General features: G+C 37.4%; 1 protein-coding gene across 3 annotated transcripts in view; it reads right to left on the reverse strand.

Annotated features, from left to right (window-relative positions):
- The window catches only part of LOC124622083, a 75,758-nt gene that overhangs the window by 16,043 nt on the left and 38,132 nt on the right, over nucleotides 1–21,583 (reverse strand). For 2 of the 3 annotated variants that reach the window (XM_047147681.1, XM_047147663.1), the window contains 3 exons: nucleotides 3,647–3,698; nucleotides 3,467–3,543; nucleotides 3,312–3,363 (listed from right to left, as the gene is read on the reverse strand). In XM_047147681.1, the coding sequence (XP_047003637.1) occupies nucleotides 3,312–3,363; nucleotides 3,467–3,543; nucleotides 3,647–3,698 (181 nt within the window). Of the gene's footprint in view, nucleotides 1–3,311; nucleotides 3,364–3,466; nucleotides 3,544–3,646; nucleotides 3,699–5,792; nucleotides 5,859–21,583 lie in introns of those variants that run through there. The other variant, XM_047147671.1, reaches the window with a different exon arrangement.

The following is a 21,583-nucleotide window of genomic DNA, read 5'->3' on the forward strand; positions in this document are numbered from 1 at the left end:
ATTCCTCCAATACGTAGGCAAAATTTCATCACAATTAGGGAGAATCTTAAGAACATAACACATCACAGTAATCTTTCTTCCACCTACAAAGACCTGTGCTCCTCTCAGTTCAGCAAAGGGCATCTGGGATTGTAGAAGGCTGGAATCTACAGAAAACCATGTCAGTGTGGCAAAGCCTACATTGGTCAGGCGATGTGCACCGTGTGTGAAAGATACATTGAACATGATCACCACACCCGCCTTTAGCAGCCCAGTAACTCACCCACAGCCAAGCAGTGTATCTCCACAGGACACTTCATAGATTACTCTGCCACACAGATCTTGGTCTCGCCAAGATCCTTCTGGGATTCAGTTATTAAGGCATTGGTGGAAATGTGTTTAGCACAATATGTTATTAATCATGATGGCAGCTTTCAACTGGATAAGTTGTGGGAACCAGCGATATCTTTAATTTCTTCAGAAAGAAAAATTTTATGACCTATGACTAATCTAGTGACATTTAATATTATTAATTTTTACACCTGAATTTTAACTCAAAAGTGTGCATTCCAACAGAGAGTGTGCATGTATTATCACATTATGCAGGTGCCATAGATGGATGCTCGTGCTCTATTCAAAGAGTGCGCATAACTTGACAGAGGTTGCTCATGTAGTGGCTGTCTTTGCACTTGTGTCTTCAGACCTATTTTTGGTATAAAGGTAGCAACATGAACTAGCAACCTCCACTGCAAAACACTCACCTGTAGGTTGAATGGTTGTTAGCTGAAATATCATGGCAGGAAGTTGACATTATCTGGCTGAAAACCTGAAACTTCATAGAATACTCTTTACAGCATGAAAATTTCAAGAGCCAAATAATAGCTTAATTTTGGGTAGTGAATACAAGTTAAAGGCATTATAGCCAGTGATCAAAGCTGAAAGAGGCACTACTCCTAAGGGCCATGATATTTCCAAAATTTATCTTGATAGAGGGCAAATGTGTTGTAAATCTTGCTCAAATTTCACAACTATTAATTTTTTTTAAATCTAAAAAAAAAAAGACATTAATGTGGAAAAATACATAGCTAAGGTAAATTTCTTTGACATTTAGGAATTTGAAGGCAAAATTTTCAGTACATTCAGCAAAAGTACTGCAAAAGATGTGGAAAAATGCAATACTACCACTAAAAAGTAAAACATGAGCGTGTGGGATGAATACCAACAAAAGTGTTAAAAGCAGTATATAAAATAATTGTGCAGCCACTGCCCACAATAGTTAATCAATCCTTTGCAGAAGGATGTTTTCCCGGTACCGTGCAGTATGCACTAGCTAAACCAATATTCAAAAAAGGCACAAAAGAATGTATGGGAAACTAACATCCAACCTATCTTCTTCTATCACAATCAGAAATATTTAAAAAGGCTGTTGCAACAAAAATTCAAATTTTCATACAAAAATTTAATATAATTTCAAAAAATCGATGTGGGGTTCATTAGAATATTACTCACAGTCAGCACTTCTGATAAAGTTTGTTTGCTTTGCACACTTCTATTTTAGATTACATGGATTGTAAAACTTTGAGTCTAGTTATTTCTAGTGCAAAGAGTATATTTAGATGAAAATTAAGTTATTAGTGCCACCCTAGTTGTTAATTTCCAAATAAAATGAATGCATGTATTTAACAAGGCGGAGACTCTTATCTGGAAATGCAGTACCTCTACTCAATTGTGAGGCTTGCTGTTGACAACATGAACCCATTTAAAAGGAACAACAGCATCCATTTATGTCATGCAAGACAAGGGATGTTGGTTTGTTAGGGAGTAATGTTCCAAGTTCAGTTTATTTAATCAACATATATTGAAATTTCTAAATTGTATCATATAAGATGATCCTCTCAAAGGAATATCAGAGGTAAATGTATGCCACCATACTGTAACTTCCATGGAATACCTGAGGGCGCAGAAAACCATTGTAATATTTTTTGGAGTTTTTAGTAAGAGTGAAGATAGAAGTTAATTTAACATGGGAGTTAATGTTAGGATTTTTTAGTGTGAGTCAGAATTTCTTAATATTTTGCTAGGGTGTTGTATGAAAGCAATATTTGTTCGACTCATAAACTCAAGTATATGCACATTTACATGAAATTAATATATGTGTACAGTGGTTTGCTCAGTGTGGAAATGAGGGTGTGTGTAAAAGATGCAAATGAGTAATTCTGATATTTGAGAGTTTTTTGCACACTAAATTGTTGATTTAGTCTTAAGTGGGGATATGTCACTAAGAGGTGATGAGAATTACATGTATACCATTGTGTTAGAAGTCTGAAATCAAAAACATTAGGGGTGATCATATAACAAAAAATTAAAAAATAAACCAAATTTAAAAGGCAAATCATCCCTTATGTACAATTCAACAAAGTGTGCAGCAGTGCAACATATATTTTCAATAAGTATACATAAGAGTTGAAGGCTAATATTGATAAATCAAAGATTTTCAACCCTACATAATAGAAGACAAAGTAAACTCATTCTACTCCCTATAGGAAACTTCAAGTCCACTTAATTCTTTTGCAGCATTTGCAGATCAGTGAAATGATTGGAAAATTAGGAAAACTCTTTTCATGGATTAATATAAATAATTACTTGAGTATATTATAACCACAATTCAATTAAATTAAGAATCAAGAAAGTATTTAAAATTGTTAACCTGATGTAACTGTCAATGAGATTTTAAACCCTACATTTCCTTGTGTTTTCCCAAACCAATCTGGATGAACACCAGAATGGTTCCTACTGATATGCTGTAACAGTCATTTTCCCTATTTCTAGCCCGTTATCAAGGTGTGTAGTGTAGGATAAACTTGTATGATAAATATTTATCATTTTTATTATCATTATTGTCATATTTTCAGTTTGTTACTCTATTGTTATGTGTTTGGATACAATAGATTTTACCATTAAATAATGTTCTGGAGAAGTAATATTGTATTCTATGATCTTATGTTTTTATATTCTATGATCACATGTCACTATAAACAGGAGCAATAGACAAAAAAGTAAAGTTAAAATTACTCATAGTTATCCCCACAGAATCAACAAATTCAAGCATTCCAGCAATTTCTTTGCCTCTGTTTCCTATACAGAAAACAGCATGGCCCCAATAATCTTATGGTAAATCATGGCCCAACAGAAATGCATAAAGCAGCTCTGCACATACCCTCCCATATTTTAAACTCAGCATGTGGTACCACTAACTCATCATTAAAGATTAACTTCTCTTCTTAATCACCATAAATGTAAAACAAAATCCATATATGTTGCTCAAACTATACCTTGAAGCATCTCCTTGTATGCTTTTCGGGCAGAATAACCACGGAATATTTTCTGCAAGAAAATCAAATGAATAAATACAAAGGAAATGTTGAGTGACACAAAAATTTTACTCTGCTCTTGAAGTAGCTTTTGGCAGTGAAGCTGTTTGACCAACCTGTATTAATACACAAGCTACATTGGCTTGCTCCCTTGTTATATTGTGTTTGTTTAAAATATTATCTGTGGCAACATCTGAAAATGAAATATGTTATCTGTTATATTGTAGTTACTGGAACCAGAAATATTTGTATATTTTAGGACCTGAGGGAATACAAGACAAAAATGACTTTGTTACCTGTTTTCAGTTGTTTCACATACTTTCTCGCAGCATGTCCTCGATAAATGCGCTGGAAAAGAAATACTTTTTAACAGCTAGATAAAGTGGATGTAATACAATGATTCAGAAATATTTGTGAAAAAAAAAAAGGTCACATGAGAGAACAGTAGAATTTTTTTAAAAATGTCTAGATAATACTGATGTTCAGAAGGATAAATTCCAGTTCCTGCCCCAGAAAGAAACAAAGAATAGGTTTGTGAGGGTGGGGAATGAGGAGCAGGTCATTCAGACTATGGACTGAAGGGCACTGATCCATTGTGAGGAGAAGAGGTGACAAAGGTTAAGTACTGACCAGCTATCTTGTCTCCTTGTAAATTAACAGAAACTTTGAGACAGTCACATAGTTGAGACAGTTCTACATGGAAACAACTGAAAATGATATTGAAAGGTTCTGGACATTTCACTGTAGAATATAGCATTTTTCTGCTAATCAATTATGGGTAGTAGAAAATCAGAATCATTAGCAAATGAATTTTCAGTCTACTGGTTCATTTCTCAATAATTTTTATTGCTTTTAGATTAGATCCATTTTTATTTTTCTTCCCAATGAAATCTTCTGATACTTAAATTTTCTCAATTATGAATTGATTGATGTTTTCAAAAAAATTTAGATAAGACATTACACATTATTTATCATTGTACAAACACACTCAACTACTCTTATCTAGAACCAGTCATATGTTTCAGTGGCTTGCTATTGTAACTGTTGACGTTCGTGTTGAAAGCTTCCATTCCATTCTGATATAAAAGGACATCTCCACTTCAGCAGACGCTATGGTTAAAAACCAGCCAGTTCGATGTTTTAGACAGAATAAATGCATAAACAGAAATAGTTAGTAATGAATATATTTTAAAATGAAAAACAAAACTGAAAGCTATTTATATTAGTTTGCTATTACACTATTTAATTACTCTCGTCATACCATCTACCATGAAGCACATGAATATCTGTTTCTTCAATTGGAAAACTATGTGTTACAGGAGAATACGAGCACACAGGCATGGATATTAGATACTTCTGTGATCTTTTTTAAACTTCATGTTTACAAAAGAATGAAAAACATGTGAACATTTTAAGTGGCCTTGCATCTTGCACAAAGCAAGCTGAGAAAAATTATACAAACAAGAACCTCAAAGAAATAATGCTTTCTGAGGTTACAATAAAATTTGGACAGGGCATTAGATTTGCATCTGTTAGATAATTCAACAAGATCAAACTGGAATACTTCTCAACAGAGACCTTACAAAAAATGATATTAATCAAATGCCAAACTAAAGGCAGTGGCTACTACTTCAAGAAAATCTGCCACAGTTAACGGTCACAATTGCTTGAGGTGTGCATCCTTGTGGCAATGTATGTGTGTTTTCATTTCTTTTTTGAAGAAAGCTTTGGCCAAAAGCTTAGTGTGTAATAGCATTTTTGTTGTACCTTTCTACACCTCAAAGTGTCATCTTTACAATGACCAGCAATCTACCCCTCTCATAGTAGTTGCTATTCCAACCTGGACTTTCCATTGTTTAACAGGCATCTGTATATAATAAAAGACAAAAAATTCATTTTACTAACATTAGACACAGCAAGCTTATAGTGGAAGTATATGTTTCAATCTCTATGAAAACTCTTGGCCAACCTACTGATACCTCTACTCTAAAAACAAGTTATCATAAAGAAATTTAAATACAAGAAATTTATTTGACTACATAATCCTGTTATAACTGCAAGTAAAATTATCTGAGTCTGGGAAATAAACCCAAAGAATAATAATATCAAGACTTCAGGAACATGGTAGTACCAGTGTCAGTGACATATATATGTTCACTTGCATGAAAATTAATTAACCGCATAACTCACATCTAAAAAAATATTATCTACATTTTCTACCATCTGATTTTTCTGAAGTGACAGATACTCCATCACTCTTGTCAAACTTGTGATTGTGTCATTCATCACTATTTATATTCCTGTTCTTTTCAGTTAATGTAAAAACATTTTTTTCTCAATTAATCATTGTAATTTTCTCACTTTTTTATTCATCACATATTGTGTTTATTGACTAAAATTTATTCTAAATACTTTCAAATCCTCATCATGAAAGATTATCACCTTTAGTTACTGTAGTACATATCCAATATATGTTCCACTATGAATTGTGTGGATGGATTTTTGAAGCTGTAACACCATAAAAGGAACAATCATAATGTGTATGTAAAAGTATAATATAGTCGATCTGCTATTACAATCAAATCATATGATATTGAAAGTACTGGTTCTCATAAATCTGTAGCAATGACATTATTACAATACTTCAGTTAAGTAAACCTCCTTAACCAACTAAACACTCCCAACATGAGGTGATGCATCAACTTTTAATAATTTTTGTGACATTTTTGTGGTCAGTCACTTGAACAGTTTCAGTGTTAATTTGTAAATTCTCCCATCCTGAACATCACATTGAAAGGTTCTCCAACAATAAAAATGTCTCTTTAGCATAATTAACTTCATCTTACTCATTAGTTGTCATAACTTCCACCATATATATCTTCCTGACAACTGCTTCATTAATCCATTTAAATTTCTCCTTATCTGTTACTTGTTCAATAAACACTGACTTCCATTCAATATTGCACCATTTAGTGAATGATAAAAGTACTGTATCCTTGTCAGATTCCATCACAGGTTACAAAATTTCTCAGCCCCTAAGTAGCTCCTACCTCTATTCACTGTAGGAAAAATTATATTTCCTTCCAAGTTACTCTTTCCTTTAATTTTCTCTGCATTTCTGATATCTTCTTCACAAACATTTATTCTGTTTTTTTTTCTTTTTTAAATGTATTTCTTCAGAAATTAATTAAAATATCCTCAAAATTTTCTGATTACAATCATGTAAATCTGAATTATTTGAAGTGTAACAAAGCTCTAATTTCAAACACTTTTCTCAAATATTGTAGGAGATTAGCCATTTGCTGTCTCTTGATTCTCATACCTTGTGCATTAATAAGGTCACACAATAGAGATGCTTAGACAATTTGCTGACTTTAGTCAAACTTTGGAAACTATTGTGAATATAATGCTAAATTAATGCAAAGTATAGGGCAACAAGTGGATCATGGCCCATGAAATGATCACATTGTGCTTCCTTATGAATCAAACTAATATAAAGTGTCAAGATTTTCAGTAGGATGAATCAATCACAATTGCATGAGGTTTCATTGAGCATTATTTTCTGGCAAAATGTCAAAATGGCATTTTGATTATTTTTATGCAGGGTGTTTTGGTAAGAGCATACTAAAATGTAAGAAGACACAGAGACTGCTCCACTGAACAATTTGAGGTAGGGAACCTAGGGTAAGGAACCTGGAGTCAGAGAAGCCAGCTTAAGGAAATATGGAAGTAAACTTGTCTACCACTTTGTCTAGAATTACTGTTTTCCAGCTTATTTACAACTAACATGTGTGCAAGTTTACACATACTTTGCTGTTTATTTATATGTAAATTCTTTATTTCCTGCAAGGAAACAAGGAGGTAGCCTTCATATCTTCTACCTGGCTGTCTGAATGGTCACCTGTACTTGAGGTTCGTGGAAAGAGTTTTACCTGAGTTGTTGGAGAACATATCTTTGGCTGTTCATAAGAGGTTGGGGATACAACATGACAGTGCACCACCTCATATCAGTGTGGATATATGCAACCATGTCAATGCCATATTTCCTGGTTTCTGGATTTGAGGGGAGGTCCCGTTCCATGGCCTGTGAGGACACCTAACCTGAATCCCTTTGATTATTTCCTATGGCGATATCTGAAGTCACTTGTGTTTGAGACCCCAGTGGATACAGAGATGGAATTAGTTGCCAGAATTGTAGCTGCCTGTGATGTGATTCAAAACACACCAGGAATATTGGTCAGAGGGCATCAGAAACTTGTTCACCATTGTCATCCTAGCATTGAGGTTGATGACCATCAGTTTCAGCACATTTTGTAAGATACAGTACAAGGGGTATATTCACTGTGTCAGTGATGGTATTTGCAGCTAACTGTAACTAATGTAAATAAGGAAGTACTCAGTAATGTGATTTTATTTCTATTATCTCCTTAAGATTGCTTCTCCGACCCCCGGCTCCCTACCTCAAACTGTTCAGTGAAGCCTGTCCTGTTAAATTTTTGCACACTGTCACAGAAACATTCTGTATAAGCAGAGCTGCAAGCTGATTTGTCCCCTCTGAGTTCCATGAGGTGGGTGGAGGGAGAGAACACAGTTGAGAACTGGCATGATCTACTGTGCTCCACCTCAAATGCCATGTGGAAATATCTCAGTGGGGAGTGCTTGCAACATACTGGGCTAGTAACAGGTCCCTTGTAGAGCTTATCTGACAGTCACAATATTTGTGTATGAGACTTTAGTTGGTTATAACTTTGATGCCTTCATTATGCAGACCAAATTCCTCTGGCCCTGTACAGCACTCAGGTCCATTCAAAGTCAGACATAGCCCAAACTTTGCCACCACCAATTTGTCTTTCCACCTGAGATCAGCATATCTCATATGCTCCAAGCAGCACTGCAAAATGCAAATTTATGACTAGCCTATACACTGTAGCCTGCACTCAAACTAAAAGCTGTAAATGGCAGGTGTGCACAATCACACTGGGTACCTGGCTGTGACAACTATACCATAGGTGTCCTGCTGTAGTTGAATGATTGTTTTTATATCACGTTTCTTCAACATTTTTCAGATCTTTGTTTTTAGTGGCTCCACATATGGTGGAAATGCCAATTGTGACATCTGGCTTACCTGTTTTGTTGCATCTGGTTTTCATGAATCTTGAAGTCTCATAGCTCATCAAACTGAAAGAATATACTGAGGACTAATGCCTGGCAGCAGATTTTCAAGTGATGCATACTGGTCACAAAATGAGTTTTAAAACTGTTTCACCCTAATATATTTTATTATAGTTGGCAACCAGTTCCAGTGTCACAATTCACAATATATACAAGTAAATGGAAATGCATCTCCTCCTTCATAATCCCACAAGTAAGGAGAATCACTCAGCTACAGAACACCATCATAGATCTGATTAAAGTTAACGGTGGAAGAATAAATGACAGACGTATGATTAAAATGCAGTAGATTGAAAGATAAATGTCTTTTGCATGCTGCACATGAAGGTTTTTTTTTTTTTTTTTTTTTTTTGCATTTAACTTGTGCACATAGACACATTTCACCTTGTTTACAAGGCATCTTCAGTGGCGTCCTGAAAAATTACATGATTTTTTTTTTTTTCCATTTTCACATACAGATTATTGTTTGCACATGCAGGTTATAAATTTAAGAGTTCACTGAACTTTTTATAATAAAATGGAAAGGTACTTACAGAGCAGTATCTAATTCATTACTTATAAGCTCTCTCATGTGGCAAACTGGTTCAAAGTTTGTAGTTTTCCTTTTGGTCACTATTTTTGAAATATAGTACTGTAACTGTCGTTTTTGTGTCAGGAGTGTCATTCATTTCTGTAATTTTACACACCTAGGAAAGAAAGGGAATTTGTGATCGTCTAACTGGGACTTTTGTCTATTATATGATCACTTTGCGTTAACACTGGGTCATTACAGTACTCATATTCACTTGGGCATTTAGTACTAATTTCTTTTCAGCTTTTCTTTCTTTGTGATAATATTCTTGTAAGGTTAGGTGGTGTCTTTCAATATTCATTCTAACTATTTTCATTTTCTCTCTTGTAGCAGATTTGTGATTATTTTCTCTTATATGTTAAGCAGAATTTGAGAGTCTTGTCCCATATTTCCATTCTCTGATACATTATTAGTACTGGGAGTCAAATGTTCTGTTGGTTTGTGCTACATGTCTTCCATCACATGTGTTGTACTGTAGTAGACACATTGATGCTTTCTGGGGAGAGTAAAACTCTCTAAGTTTGAACAGCTGGGGTTACTCAATCACATGGAAGTATCAACAGCCACCAGCTGGGAAGCACAAACATTCAACACCAAAAACATTACTCATTCACGAAGACAGCAGCCTCAAAACTCTTGTGTGAGACTGCGAGTGGGCTCAGCAGAAAGAGATCAGAAGAGCACAGCCCAAATTGCCTTTGTTCCTCTTGTAACACTATGTATGACACAAGACCATGTAGCAGGAGTTTGACTAAGCACTAAAGACATTGTAACGAATTCGTTAAGGAAATGTAGCATAACTGAAGACCACTGACAACTCAAGACGAGCACAACTGATTCAATCATTACAGATGGTATCGGAGACTGGAGCCTCTCCTTGATGACATAAATATTCCACGCCTACTAGCTTAGAGCACTCAGCCAGTAAGATTGATGGTGTTCATGTTGTTCACACTTGATCCTTTGGTTATGATATGATAACATCTTGTGTGAGAATGTTCTAATGATGGTATTACCCCAGCTGTCTCATGAGAAGATCAGCAATCCATAGCCATGAATAATGAAGTTGAGCATCCAGTACAACAGCCAGCACAGATGGGCAGTCTACAAGTCTACCAGCAGGACTCCAATCCAGGGCAGAAGCTGATCTAAAACTCCAGTGTCACACTAGTCTGATGGCCTACCGTACTAGTGGGGAAGGTTCAGCACTCAGTATAACATCACTGGATCCAGCATCATGGTCCACCTGATGGAACAACAACGGACAGTGATCTGGGGGGTGGGGGATTAAATGCTCCCCAAAACAGCATGTGTATCAAACACACACATCACAGCCAGTGCCTTCTCCAAGCAGGGCTGTCAATGGGGCATGCTTATCTTGCCATCAGGCAGCAAACCGCTACACCTGGGTATCATCAGCTTTCACTTTTGAGTGATGCAGCATATTCGGTAGTTGTGATGCTGCTGGATTCAGCGGATTCCTCTCTGAATTTTATAGACACCAGTTATCATAGAAGACGTAGCAATGACTTGTATTTTGAGTAATAAATGGAACAATGTTGAATAATATTTTATTGCATGTAACAATGTCACACATGTCCTTGGTCTGCATCCTGATGAAACAGTAGGAGTTTCCAGCCCAGCCGTGGGTAACCCCTACACTACTACTGACTAACATGAATATATTTGCAGCCAGGAAACTTGTCAATGCATTCTTCAGTGTCATTAATTTTCTTTCTGTGACTTGAATGTCCTGACTAACCACTTCACCTCTGAGTTTGATACTGGATACAAGGGGGCAGTTGTCAGGTACATGACTCCGTTCCTTTTGCATTAATTCTGGAGGCAGATGAGGGTAACTGTGCATCACTATCTGATACAGGGGTCAGTAGTGCATCCTCTATGGCAAATATGGTTGGTAAAGGCCAGATCACAGTTGCTATTGTTACTGACTGCAACTAGCCAATATATGGGAAATCTGAGATTGTGACCACATCTAAAAGTCACATGGCACCCTTGAACATTCCAGCGAAGTCTATGTGCACTTAATCTCAAGGGTATTCAGCCTTGATCAATGAACAAATATGCTGGGGCACAACCAATTGATTTTGCATATATTGCAGTCCATATGCTCTATTTTAGTGTCTTTTTTCGGCTGCTAAACATTACTTCAGGTCATTACCTTCATTTGACAAATGGAGCATCTGGATGATCCAGGGCCAGAACAAAGTGCGAGTAAGTATCTAGGATTATGACTTGTTGGTAACCAGCAACAAGACAACATCCAAACAACTGAGGTGAGGTCAGAGTAAAAAATACATCTTGAAAACTGGAAGTGTTTCCTTGAGTAAGTGCCTCTTGGTAATATGACAAACAAATCTAGTAAGCAGCAGATTCTGAGCTACAACCTACTGTACGTTGTGGGCAGTAACATGGAATGACTGCAGTTTCCATTGAATATTGTGGTTGATGCGAAGCACGTGGCTTCCTATAAATCACAGTCCTTATGCGGGTCATTAGGAAGGCAAGACAGAACTTTGGCATATGCCTGCTGTACAATGGTCCTACGATGACTATCAAAAACAATGCCCACTGCTGCAGCCGCCATGCCATTTTTTCCAGCAGTCTTGATCATGTATTAAACAACAACATTAGTAGCTTATGGTCAGCAATCACGTGTAGTATCACCACACACAAAAACAAAATTCTTTGACACCTTAGATTACTGCCAGGGCTTCTTTTTCCTCTTGTGAATAATTTAACTTTGCTGCTGACAGCATTTTGGAAGTGAAAGCAAGTGATGGTTCTGTGGTGTCAGAGTTTTTATGTGACAGTACTGTGCCTACCCCATACAGTGATGTGTCCATCACAGGAATGGGGCATTTGCCTAGCATAAAAGTAGCCAGACAAGGAGCAGATTTCAGGCACTTTTTTAACTGAAGAAATGGTTTCTGTCATGTTTCTGAATGTACAAGATTAACCCATTTTCCACAGCTGGTGTAATAGGTATGTTATTTGGGCTCCTTCAGCATAAACTTGGTATAATAGTTAATTTTAACCATTAAAAACTCATTAAGATTCATAAAGGCAGGAAGGTGAAGTGTCAAGTCAACAAGTTCGCCTGTAGGCTACTTACAGTAAGTCACCCCTGACCCACGGTTCTGGGTGACTTTCCCAAAATCTACTCCTTTTCCCAGATCTCTCCAGTCCTTTTCCTACAATACTAGGAGAAAGGACGATCTTCACTATTCAAGATTAAATCTAACTTTGGCACAGAAAGGGGTGAATTATACTGGCACTAAAGTCTTTGGTCACTTACCAAATAGTATCAAAAGTCTGACAGATAACCAACAAGTATTTAAGAAGAAATTAAAAGAATTTCTGAATGACAACTCCTTCTACTCCATAGAGGAATTTTTAGATATAAAATAAGAAAAAAATAAAAAAAATAAATAAATAAAAATAAAAAATAAAAAATAAAGAAAAACAAAAAAAACACAAAAAATAAAGTTGTTATATTAACTTACGTATGTTGTTAAATTAACCTAATTATGTCATGTATTGGAAAATTCGCTCATTCCACATCATTACGAAATATCGTATTCATGATCCATGGAACTAGTATTAATCTAATCTAATCTAATCTAATCTTCACCCTTATTTCATCCGCTTCAACCCATCTGCCTGAAGAAGGAGCCACTGGCTCTGCAAGCTTGCCAATCACAACAGTCTTTAATGTGTGTGTTCTGCCACTGCTTGTTGAGTAAATTTTTTATCTACTCAATTAAATAATTTAATCAATAATTGATTGTTTTCATTGTTACACATTATGAATGGTATCAGGTGGACATGACAAAAATGAAGCTGTGCCCATTTCATAAACGATAAGTGCACTACAAAATCATTGGCACAACTGAGTGAGGGAACAAAAACTTCTCCAAATTCCTCATATAACTTCTCTTAGTCTATGAATGGCATGCTGGTTGACATTAGATTGACCAGATTGGCTATATGAAAACTGAATAACGAAAATATATCCAGTCCAAATACATTGGCAGTCAATGGTCAATGGGGCAGTACTGGGTTGGTGCAAAAGTTCGTAGCATATTTCCAAGTTTAATAAACACAACACAACACACACACATAATAGAGACTTTAGTCATCAATAATATATTCTCCTTCACTATTTACAATGGTCTGCCAACACCGTGGTAATTTCTCGATGCTACAATTGTAGGAATCACATGATTTTGAGGTGAAGAACATCTCAAGCCATGTTCGGAGTGCATTTTCATTTGGAAAGGAAGTTACTTGAAGATTATTCAATAGAGAGTGGAGAAGGTGCAAACTGAGGGCACAAGATCAGGTGAATAAGGTGCAAGTGGAATGACTGTCCAACCCAACTCATACATTAGTGTTTTTTATGTGTCTAGCAGAATGTGGACAAGTATTATTGTGGAGTAGCATCACTTCAGACAGTCATTCTCATCACTGTTCTTGGAATGCATCTGCAAGACATCTCAGTTGTTGACAATAGATGTCACGGTCACACCTCAGTGAGGTAATTTGTAGCACACCATGTTGATGCTGTTCCACCACATGCATAACATTATCTTTTGAGCATGCATGCAAATCTTTGTATCATCTTCAATCTTCTTCCTGGTTTTCATGTATTATTTGTGTTGCATTCTGTCACTGTATGTGCATTTTTGTGTGGTGTTTTGTTGTGCTGATGTTTTTGGCTTTGTATGTATTGTGTTTATTGACAGGGTAGGAATTGTCGGTGTTGTTCATGAGCCAACTGATGATGAGCAAGCAGAGATCCATATACAGCCAACCACTGATTTTTGTGATTTTGGTTTAGAGCAAGCGGTACCTATACAACCCATTTTGGAACCTTACCCACTGCATGCACATGTAGCATGATGGTGGAATGATCACAGTTCATCACATTTGCCAGTTCTCAAGTACACTGACATGGATTGTTTTCATCTTCGTTACACCCTGAAGGTCTTCCTCAAAGTGGAGAGTCACTAATGTCAAAACGATCCTCCTTAAAATAAGAAAACCTTTTTCTTGTGTGCTCTATTCAATGGCATTATCATTGTACATGACACAAATGTTTCTGGCTGCCTCTGCTGATTTCATCCCTCTATTGAACTCAGACAGAAGACTATGTCAAAAATGTTCCAATTTCTTCACTTAACGCTCCATTTTCTACCATCCACAGTTCCACTCACTATCTCTAAATGACAAAATGGCAGTATGTTAAATAAAAACAGTTGACTACAAATGAAAAATGACAATTGATAAATAAACCCATAAGAACCAGAATACCAACATGCAAAACAAAAATCCTACAAACTGATACACCAACTTAATAACTAACATAAATGTTAGATGTCAAACTACGTTTTTATATTTAGCTAGTAATGAAAGACAGCCTTTGAGCACATTTTCATGGGTTGCTGCTCTGGCTTGTGCAATGAACCTATGTGATTACAAATTTACAACATGATTAGAGATGTGGCAGAGTGAATATCAACCTGAAGCTCCATCTTGATGTTGCTGATGACTAAAGTCAACAGGGCTGGAATTTGATCAACATGGATACTGGTGTGTTAACGCTGATATGAGCCCTAGAACATGGCTGAGCCATAAGACATGCCCTTTTCCTGTCATGAACAATGTATTACATCATGCTACAAGCAATTTTGCCCAGCATGCCTGCAAAGGTAATTCAGTCATGCTTTCTGGGGCTTTAAGCTACTGGGTTTGAGTGACAGCAATGACGTGGAGGAGTGGCTTCTATCTGCTGCCACATAGGTTGTATAAGATCAATGTCACCTCTAAACTCACTTTTATGAGCATCTACAAATGATGGGGCACTGTTCCCTAACTGCTGATGTTGCTCATATTTGCTGAACTGTCAAGTGGTAGTGAGACAGAAGATGATTACTTGGAATGTCATCAGATGCACACCAGTTACAACACTGACTTATGGACATTTGTGCTCCTACTAACTCATCACCCAATGCTTGTTGCACTGAGAATGCCATTTCAAATGCCCGAGCAATTTTAAGAATATCGCTAAGTGTTAGGTCTCACGATCAAAATGCCTTAGCACTGATGAGAGGCCACGCAAATCTGTGGTCCGTGTCACATACTGATAATTCCACATTGACTAAATTTGAGTCTTGGAGCCACAATATGAGTTTGCTGACAGAAATTGTCAGTCAAGAAATCACAAATGAAAGACTAATAGGTTCGATCGACATTCGCAACTTATGAACTACATAATATGACTGACTACTTGAAGACAATAACAAAGTACTTTGACATTCAGGACCTGGAATGTTACTTTCCTTGCAATGGAGCTGGAAACCACAAAGGCAGATGATGAAAAGTTCTCAGATTTTCAGCTAGTTGGTAGTGTTTAATGACTGTGATGTTTCAAAGACTGTCACACTCATCACCTTCTGAAGAAGTATTTATATCAATACTGTGGTTGTTGAAATAGTTGCTCCATCTAGCTCGCTGAGCTGGCTGTGGGCAGCAGGGTTCTGTGAGGACAGCATGTGGGTAGGGAGATGAGGCTGCAATGGTGGGGGAAGTGGGGACGACCGATGCGTCTTGTATGCAGAACAGAGCAGGGCAGGCTCTGCTCATATTGCCATTAGTGTGAGATTCCATGCCAAGCTGGGTACATATCCTTTGTCCCTAATGACCACATTTTCATTTATCCTTATTCCATTGAGTCCTTGATAATGCTGTCTCAATAGCTGGTTGCTCGTCACAGTACCTTGGTGTTCTGAAAGTCTTCATGCTATGCTCTGCTATCACTATTTGCATGTGTGACCGAGTCATACAGTACTGACGTGCTCCTCACTGAGATGCAGCAATGCATTTGTCCAATGAACTAGTGACCACATTACAAGAGATGCTGTACAACCCAGACATGTCCAGAAAGCGTCTTTCACAGAGCCAAGATACTCTTTCATTTTATGTGGTAGTCAAAAAACAGTTCTCATGTTGTATTTTTTCGAGCAGCCTCAAAATTTTGGCTGAGGCTGATCCCAAATGAAGAAGGAAAATAAGTCTCTGATCTTCTTCCTTCCCCTCTTCGGTTTGCTGCGTCTTTCCTCTTCTTGAATGACCTACTAATCTGTTCTTCAGTGTACCCATTTTTCCAGAACATTTCCTTCAAGTGCAGTATATACCAGTGTGGTTAGCACTGTCTGCCATTACAATGAACAATGGCAGCTCATTGCCTGGAGGTACACATCTATGTAGGTTTTCTTCCTACATACTGTATGGTTTCTTCTTTTTTATCATGTCCAAGAAAGAAATACAAACATTCTCCTCTATTTCCATAGTAAATGCAGTGTTTTGATGGATGTTGTTAAGGTGGTCAAGAAACTTGTCTAGTGCTGCCTACATTGCTCCCACACCATGAAAGTATTATCAATATATTGGAAGAAGTGCTCATGTTTTTTTGACTGGTTTGAATGGCCACATCCTCAGAGTGTACAATGCTGTGATCTCAGGAGCCAGTGCGGCTCCTATGACCACTCCGCCCATTTGTTCACAAACTTTTCTGTTGCTGTTGAAGTTGGAGGTCATTAGTGCATGTTCAAAAACTTTAACTATTTGTAGCTTGAAACATTGAGTAAGTAGCAATTGTTTGCTGATGATGCTGTGGTGTACAGTAAGATGTTGAAGTTGAGTGCCTATGGGATGATACAAGATGACTTAGACAAAATGTCTGGTTGGTGCGCTGAATGGCAGCTAGTGCTAAATGTGGAAAAATCTAAGTTAATGAGGATGAGTAGTAAGAATAAACCTGTTTACAGTGTGTCTCTGCAGCTGAAAAGTCAGTTGAAGACCTGGTAAAGGAAAGATGACAGACAACAAGAAACCAGAAGTGAAGCCTTGAAGGGAAAGACAATCCAGAGTACAAATGTGGTGCCTTCTGAAGAAGTGAAATAAGGAAAAAAGTTAGGTTGAACTTTAAACTGCATTTCCTGAAAAGTTTATTTTTTAAAGTTTATGTCCCATTCCTCAGATTCTATCAATGTTAGAGTTATGAAATTTTGTACACATATTTCTGTAAACCAAATAAACGTTGTCTCAAGAGCAAGCTGAGATATGGGGTAAAGTGCTTGGAATTTTGCATCGATTTAAAATTGTACTTGTGGAATTATAATTAAAAAATTATGAAAATTCTCCTATTTGACCTATTCCAAAAACCTCATGAGAGAAGCTTACAACATATAAAGAGATGAAACAGAGAAATCTTTGTAGAAATCTCTTGAATACTTTCTGAGAAAAAGGAACATAAATTATTTTTTGAAAATAAAAATTCAAATTTTATTCAAAAAAATTTGAATATATATAATCAAAGGATTTTATATGTAAATGTGTTACTTTCATGTAAAGTGTGCTACAAAATTTCATTGCCGTATCTCCAAAACTGTGGATTTGGCTATCACAAAATTGGCTGAGTTCTTCATGTGGTGACTGCAGTGATTCACAATGGGTTTTAGAAGCATTGCCAGATATTTACCTAGTCCTAAATTGTAAGGTCTAATGGTGTCAATTACGGCCCACAGAAGCACACCTTCCTGGTAGATTTTTGGAAGTTCGTCAAGGTGTGGTGCCACTTCTTCACTTCTTCTGGTAGATCCAAGCTTTCCAACAAAGCCACAATTTCCATGATTGTTGTCAAGGTTGGATCCTTCCTGTAGGCTGGATCCTGTAGCACTGAGCCAATTTGATGCTGGTAGTCATAAGTGCACATCAGTACATATTTATCTACTAGAAGGATCATAGTGTCAGATTATTTCTCAGTGATTGGAGAGCCTCCAGTTCTGCCAAGTCATGTTCATTTTTAGGAGTTAGAACTTTTTGATGACACTGTCAGTTTCCCACTTGGTCTCCTCTCTTCTTCCTTTGGCAGGCCTTGAATTGCTTCCTCCATGCCACTAACCATGTCTCACTTCAATTTGGTCTTCAGTACAGCTGTAATGTTAGCCCTTTTGTGAACGCCGAAGCTGTAACTGAATCCAGCACTTTCTCTGTCAAATTGACTATTGCATTACATTATTTACCTCCTTGTTGATCATCTGAGCTCCCAAGAGTCTGTCAAATTTTCTGAGCTGCTTTGCAGTAGTGCATCATTTCTGCACCTCACTGTTGGTGTAAGAATTGCAATCTGCCACCTTCCAAATGTGTGCTGGTAGTGCCATGGCCAAACGGTAGTGACATGCAACCAGGGTACATGCTTTCTTGTCCAACTCGTTCTGGATGATGAGAATGTGCTCCAACAGTGTAGCATAGTCTGTTCATCATAACAATGTGAGTCACTCTTCTTTCATTTAACTGGGTGTCATAGTTCCACAAACCTCAAAAAGATGTTCTCACCTTGACACCAATGCAGGAAAACTAATGTGCTGAGTAGTTTTGCTTTCCTGATGAATTATTTCTGCAGCTGCTTGAAGCTGTAGAGAAGCTGGTGAGAAGCTCTTGGGTTGTCAACCAGGTAGCAACCATACATCAGGTATGTTGCCTATGACACACAGAGAACTCAGCAATAGCAGAGCACAGCACAGATAGTGCCAAGGTTCTTTGCCAAAAAAAGGTCTACAGTGGCAGCTTTAGAAAGGAATCCATAGAAGAGAGGATTCATGAGCACTTGTCAATACGGATGAGGATACTCAGTTCAGCATGGACTCTCACGCTATCAGCATTACAATAAGACAATAAGAGCATGACCAGCACTGTCCTGCATGCAAGACACTTCTGAAAGTTCAGACAGAGACTCTAGCACAGCCTCCAGCACTCCTACTACAATCACTACCACAAACAACACCCTCTCGCTACCCACTGGCTACACAGTACTCTGTTGCCCACAGCCAGGTGGGTGGCACAGGGGTAGAGGGTGGCATATCAACAGCATAAATATTGAGACATCCACAATACCTTGACACCTCAGCAGGAGACTATGAGTATGACACTCTTTAAAATACTGCAATTCTTTAACACTGCCATTCAGCTGGAAACCTGAGAGGATTTCATCAATAAGTTTCATTTGCCTCCTTAAAACAGAAAAAGCCATCAGTGGAGGCACTGACAGTAGTGTTATATTTTTTATAAGAAGTTATAGCTATTCATGGGCTGCTGCTGTTGTTATTGTAGTCACCACTGCTGTTGTTGTTGTTCCTGTTGTAATTGCTGATTTTGTTTTAAGGTTAACTACTGCTTCCACAAACTCATAAACTGTTGATTCAACATTTGATGTATCTATCATGAGCCAGTTCCTCATCAATAACTTAATAGGAAGTAGAATGCACGTTTAACAGTTAAGATTCATGAGCACAGGCAGTGGAGCTGCAAACAGAGTGAATGGAACATAAACACTGGCCTTGCAGGTGATCTGTGTCAGTGGCTTGGCAGGCAGTGCCACACAGTAACCAGAGCACCATAAGGGGGACCACTGAAAGAGCCAAAGTTATGATATGCCATACAGAGAGCAAACCACATGAAAAACTAAGAGAATCATCAAGATGATTTTTTTTATTTATTCTCCATGGACAAATACAAGGATCTGTTTTGGATGGTTAGATATTGATCATTTCTCCTTGTAACATTGTGGGAAACAATTATATACAATAAGCCTACAGATAAAAAATTATGTTGCTTTTTTTTCTTTTGGTACATGTAAATAGTATTTATACAAATGAAAGTATTCTACTCCTATGAGAGGAATTCCTTAACACTATGAAAACATTTATTGCTGAGGAACTCCTTCAAGGCAGTTTCAAAGCAGCTTCCACTTAAGCTTTTTAATTTTTTTGGAAGTTTGTTATAAAATTTGATCCCCATGTAATAGGGGCTCTTGTCTGCACTTTTTGTATAATTTCTTTCCAGGCATGCATAACGATTAGCTTCATACAGAACATACTGACTTCAGTGCAGTGTACAGTCAGTTCTATACTCTGGCAGAGAATTTCGGTAATGTAGTTGCATCTTCTGCCTCATTGCAGTACTGGTATCAACCCTAGACAGCCGGCTGTGGTGGCCGAGCGGTTCTGGGTGCTACAGTCTGGAACCGCATGCCCGCTACGGTCACAGGTTCGAATCCTGCCTGGGGCATGGATGTGTGTGATGCCCTTAGGTTAGTTAGGTTTAAGTAGTTCTAGGTTCTAGGGGATTGATGACCTCAGAAGTTAAGTCCCATAATGCTCAGAGCCATTTGAACCAACCCTAGACAGTTGTAGTTAAAAAACATTATTGGTAACAACTGTATTGCTTGCAGTGATACAAGACACAGTCTTGCTGCTCACGGTAAAGCTTGCTGCACTGGTGGCAGTAGTGGTGGTATTGTGTTAGAATAGTCTCACCATTTGTTGTTTGAAATGTGTCACCAATATCAGCAAATCTTTCACAGGGATTTGGAAGAATAATTATGTTCCTTTAAAGCTTGCCAATAGGTCATTGTTGTCAAATCACAAATCTTTCAGCAATTTCCCAAATTAGTACATGCTCTTCTTGTAGGGGGCATAGTTCCCCACTAAAAGTCACAATACTTCAAACAGATATTAGCCTAGTTCATACATTGGATTAGCTGATGATTTACTATTAGATTTATGAGCATTCCTTCCTTATGTACTTTTGAAAGCCAGCACTGGCAGGGAGATACTGGCATCTTAGATTTAGTTGTTTTATCCTTTTGGTGGCAAGGTTTTTTTTTTTTTCCAAAAGACTTGGTCACAGCTGACATCACATCCTCCTGCATCCCTTGTATACTGGACCCTGCAGCAGCATGCATAATTTTGAATGATATTGATATCTACATTTATACTCTGTAAGCCACCTTATGGTCTGTGGTAGAGAGTATTTTCTTTCTATATCATGGTCACTTCACCTTTTTCCTGCTCCAGTTGCAAATATTCACAAGAAAAATGATTGCTGGTAAGCCTCTGTATGGGCTCAAACCTCTCTTATTTATCTTCATGGTCTTTTTGTGAGAAACAGATGGATGAAAGCAATATATTGGCTCACTGTTCTAGGAATGCATGCTCTCACAACTTTAACAGTAAACCAACAATGTCTGTTTTGTAATCTCTGCCACAGGAGTTGGTTGAGCATTTGTGTGATGGTTTCATGGTTTCTAAATGACTCTCTAACAAAATGTTCTGCTCCTCTTTAAGTCTTCTCTATTTCCTGTATCACTCCTACCTGGTATGGATCACAGCTGACAAACAACATTCTAGCATTGACACACAGCTCTTTTTGAAGGGCAACTGCAACTACATATGTCCATTTTCACAAAACTAAAAAAACTGAAACATTGTTCCTGAAAATAAAAATTATTCACCCAACAACTGCTGTGGTTTTCATTTTGTGAAAATTTAAGTACTGGTTGAATGAGTTTTTCATTAGCTGTTTCCTTTGTTGATGGACCACATTTCCTGAGGATTCTTCCCTT

Source organism: Schistocerca americana, chromosome 1 (genome assembly GCF_021461395.2).
Source record: "Schistocerca americana isolate TAMUIC-IGC-003095 chromosome 1, iqSchAmer2.1, whole genome shotgun sequence".
NCBI classification, from domain to species: domain Eukaryota; kingdom Metazoa; phylum Arthropoda; class Insecta; order Orthoptera; family Acrididae; genus Schistocerca; species Schistocerca americana.